The sequence below is a fragment of the Homalodisca vitripennis genome, chromosome 2 (assembly GCF_021130785.1).
Source record: "Homalodisca vitripennis isolate AUS2020 chromosome 2, UT_GWSS_2.1, whole genome shotgun sequence".
In the NCBI taxonomy this organism is placed as follows: Eukaryota; Metazoa; Arthropoda; class Insecta; order Hemiptera; family Cicadellidae; genus Homalodisca; species Homalodisca vitripennis.
In genome coordinates, this window is record NC_060208.1 from 137,473,591 (window position 1) to 137,478,416 (window position 4,826).

Genomic DNA, 4,826 nt, shown 5'->3' on the forward strand with positions numbered 1-4,826 from the left:
TTTACATTACTGACCAGATTTTTGCATCATTACAAGCACTCGTATTATTTACTCCCCTGTCTCCAAGTGGTCTCTGCCACCAAGAGTTTCAAATGTAATACGGTAGTTATTTAGTCCGGTCTCTTTATAGAGGGTGTAGCTTTCGTCCCCTCGCTCCCAGCGCGATTCACATTTGTTTACAAACATACGTTACCACATAGCCCTCGTTTGTATACTGTATTATTTTCTCTGCGGTTGTTCTCAAGAACTACATCTCTTTATTTGGGTGTTCCAATCACCGTTTAACCCTTTCTATGCACTTTCAAATTATGATGTTCTTATACACTATTACTCCATTCTGTATATGACGTACTATAGTGCTGAGCTGTGTTGTGGGGTGGTAGGTGGTAGATAGCACTGTGCTATGTGTGGTGATATCACTGTGGGGTGGTAGATAGTGCTGTGCTGTGTAGGGTGGTAGATAGTGCTGTGCTGTGTGGGGTGGTAGGTGGTAGATAGCACTATGCTGTGTGGGGTGGTAGGTGGTAGATAGCACTGTGCTGTGTGGGGTGGTAGGTGGTAGATAGCACTGTGCTGTGTGGGGTGGTAGGTGGTAGATAGCACTGTGCTGTGTGGGGTGGTAGATAGTGTTGTGCTGTGTAGGGTGGTAGATAGTGCTGAGCTTTGTGGTGGGGTGGTAGGTGGTAGATAGTGCTGAGCTTTGTGGGGTGGTAGGTGGTAGATAGTGCTGCTGTGCAGTGTGGGGTGGTAGGTGGTAGATAGTGCTGTGCTGTGCAGTGTGGGGTGGTAGGTGGTAGATAGTGCTGAGCTTTGTGGGGTGGTAGGTGGTAGATAGTGCTGTGCGGTGTGGGGTGGTAGGTGGTAGATAGTGCTGTGCAGTGTGGGGTGGTAGGTGGTAGATAGTGCTGAGCTTTGTGGGGTGGTAGGTGGTAGATAGTGCTGTGCTGTTGGTAGATAGTGCTGTGCTGTGTGGGGTGGTAGGTGGTAGATAGCACTGTGCTGTGTGGGATAGTAGGTGGTAGATAGCACTGTGCTGTGTGGGGTGGAAGGTGGTAGATAGTGCTGAGCTTTGTGGGGTGGTAGGTGGTAGATAGTGCTGTGCAGTGCAGTGTGGGGTGGTAGGTGGTAGATAGTGCTGAGCTTTGTGGGGTGGTAGGTGGTAGATAGTGCTGTGCAGTGTGGCATTTGAAGCAAGTCCGGCGCGTTTGGCGGCTCCTACCATATGCAATGCTTTAAATTCTCTTCTGTGTATAGCTTCTTCCCTCCTAAACACAAATTGCTTTTAATTTAATATCATTTCTAGTACTAGTTTATTATCTAATGCCCTTTACTGTATCGGACTTTACGGATCGAAGTCTTCTAACTCTTGTGGTCTAATTTAATTTTATCGTATTCGCTAAACATTCATACGAAACATGCAGGTCCTTGCGAGCTGTGATAATTGTTTTTTAGTGTTGTTTGTAAAACAATCAAAGCAATACCTTTCAAATATGTTACTAACAAAATGAAAACGTGATAGAATAACATATGGACAAATATTATGCTTTTTGGAAATGGTGTTAGATTTCAAAACATTTAAACGTATGTCGGATCGGATGGATGCAAGTGAGATTGGATGGAAAAATTTCTGTCCTCAAAGAGAGGTTGATCACATTAATCAGTAGTAATATTAATGTATACTGTATACCTGATCATGCAGGTACCCTGTCATTCCTTGAGTGTCAGAGATTATAACCTCTTTTACTTTTTACCATGAAATGTTTGAATGTGTAATACACGTTTAACAATAATACTAGTATTTGTTAAGTGTAAGTGTAAAGGAATGTAAAATAGAAATGCTTCTCAAGACATAATTTAGCTATTTTTTATGTTTCTAGAAACCTAATGAACAAACGCAGTAATAGATAAAAGTAAGAAATAAAGTATTGCTGACAAAACCGCATGTAGCCACAATTTTAATTCATTTGTATTCACCCAGTTCGATACGTGCGGTCGTGTGAATTACCCAACGAACTATACTACTGGAACGTACACTGGCCATAAGCCACATGTTATGTTTTCCGGTTGCGCACACAGCTGTGCGATGCGGGTGTATCATGGACTTGCAGGCGCTTAAAGTGGGCAAGAACTCACCGAGTTGTGCGGCGATCAACGGGACGATACGGCATCATACCTTTTCATGCCGAAACACAAATCACCGTTGTTATTTGCGTTGTTGGCAACTCTTCCTGTTTATTACGTCAAGACGTCTGATCTGAGCATCTCAACTAGTTTGTTTTTTTTATTTGTCAATGTTAGTAATGTTTGTTATTTCGTGACATGATGAAGAGTTGCTCTGCGCACAACTGCACGTCCAGATGGACTAAAAGCAGCCACATTTCTTTTCAAAAGTAAGTTCTTACTATATTAACCATGTCAATATTTATTTGCAACTTTCAAAATAGTAAATTTCACCAATATTATTCTGTATTGCCAAATTATTAAATGGGTTACCCAAATAATTAAAAGTACGGTAAAACATGCTTATCACTCAATTATTTTATCCGCATACCTACTGGCCTACTCTACTTTATAATTATTGGATCTTTGTGATTTTCAGCTACCTGTATTTTATTATCTGTTAATTTGTTCGTTTTAGCTTTCCATTGAATAATGACAATTTACTAAAAATGAGGATTGCTGCGACAAAGAGAAAAACTTTTAAGCCAACAAAACATACTTTTTATGCAGTACACATTTTACCGAACATGATTACCATTTAATTTTGCCTGACACACTAAGACAATGTCTCAAAAATGAAACAGTTCCAACAATTTTTTATTTTCCATCTCATATGCAACACCCATTGGAGAAACGGAGGATTATTGTCAGAAAGAAGGCATCCCATTGCTACCTAATGCTGATAAGTGTGATTTGGATTTGTCTTTGGATGATGAAATTGAGAGTACCATGTATATCATGGAAAATTATGATAGTTCTAGTTTTTAGGATGAAATTGTATACTATATTTGTGGCGTAATTGTAAGACGTATTGAAAAATATATTAAATGTAACGATGGTAGTTCTGTACTCCATGCCAATGATTCTGATCTTAGAGCACATTAACTTTTTATAGATTTTAAATCTAAGGGTAAATTAAGTAGATAAAGTGATGTATTGAAAATTTTAAAATATTGTTATTTGCTCAAGTTATCTCAAACAAATGCGACCACTTCTAATTTGACATTGAGAGTTTGTAACCAGTTTACTGGTAGTGTTTTCAAGGGGCATTTAACTAATGACGAATTAACTGGATGCCACGAGTTATTTTTAATTAAAACTGTGACTAAACTATTTTTAAAATAATATCTCATCACATCGCAAAACAGAAAACTTATAACATTTAAAAAAATCCAACTTAGGAATAAGGCAAAAATTTTTAAAAATAATTATATTTTCTAACACGTAGATTAAGTATGTCATGTTTGTACATTTTACGTAGCTCACTTAGAAATAAAATACTGTAAATAAAAAAGTTGTTTTTTTCACCTGGGAAATATTTTAATGTTACAGACATCTTCGTTTCCGACTTTATAAGTAAAATACCAAGTCAAAATCTCAGTTATTTTGATATTGTGGAAAAATCTGGTTTTTTTTTAACTAAAAATAAAAATCCACGGTAAAAAGCAGTTTGTAATAATAAATAAATTCTGGTATCTAACAATATTATTGTCTAGAAGGCGTTTTAAAGTGACGTTAGATCATTACTATAATGCCTGCCATATGGGCGGAGTAAGTTCTTGCCCATTTCCAGCGCCTGCAGACTCGGAACGCAGCCCAGGATTTCGGCTCGGTTTCTCCGGCCCAGAGCGCGTTCCATTACTATAATTCGTTGGAATTACCTAGCCGTGTAGTCCCTATAGTTCTGGACGGTCTTAGACGGTCCTGTGCAATAAAGCTTTTTTCTATAGTCATGTGATACCTGAAACATAGTTAATTTAGTTGTCTTCATCAGTTGTAAATGTTTAACTAGATATTTAATCTTTAAATGTTTGTAATTTGCACACATCCTACATAAAAAGTAGTCTAATTCCTTATTGACATTTTAAAATACTAGGTTTAATTCAATTCACTTTCAGTACTATATGTAATGGTAAAAAATATACAATATTTGAGAAGTGTAAATTTTTATATTCAAGGAGAATATATTGCTAAAAGCAAACCTATTACTATGGTTAAAAACAAATTACCCTACAAACAAATTTAATACGGGGATTGAAAGAATATAAAAACGTAGAGTAAAATTGCCTTTGACAAAGGGGACATCCCTAAAGTGCCCGGGGGAGGGGAGGCGATGAGGGGATGTGATTTAATCATGTGTAGTTGATGAACTGCGATCGTTGCACACTCTTGCGTACAGAGCGAGAACTGCACTCGACTGTATCAACCGCTTTGTGGGAGTGCAATACAGTTCCAGTAGCCGGTCGTTTATTAAGAGAGAAAACACAAACAAATAAATAAAGGAAAGCGCACAGTTTAGATTGGAAATGTTATTACGGTGGGTGGTTCACAATCGGGTCGCCAGGCCGCGCTCTGGAGCAGGAGGCCCGGGGCAGGCTGATTCCTCAATAACGGGACAAACCTCGTTGGGAGTGCTTTTATTTGGAGTACATCAAACCAGGAGAGGCGGTTTGTGATCGCGAGCCGGAAAAGTGGGTTGGTCCCCGTCTGTGCTGCGCTCTGGTGGGATGGGATGTCTAAATTAAAATCAGGGCTTTACCGGTCTCCTCTTGTTTGTCCAAAACGTGATATCACGCTTGAGCAGGTCACGTTGAACGGTTCCATTT

At 38.8% G+C, this 4,826-nt stretch overlaps 1 protein-coding gene across 1 annotated transcript; it reads right to left on the reverse strand.

Moving 5' to 3' along the window:
* Nucleotides 1–351: 351 nt before the first annotated feature.
* Nucleotides 352–1,185, reverse strand: LOC124355819 (extensin-1-like). Its single transcript, XM_046806973.1, has one exon. The coding sequence runs from the start codon at nucleotides 1,183–1,185 to the stop codon at nucleotides 352–354; it is 834 nt and encodes a 277-aa protein (XP_046662929.1).
* Nucleotides 1,186–4,826: the final 3,641 nt, after the last annotated feature.

Excerpts from the sequence above, each read along its gene's own strand:
- LOC124355819 (XM_046806973.1), bottom strand. The coding sequence starts at position 1,185 with ATGCCACACTGCACAGCACTATCTACCACCTACCACCCCACAAAGCTC.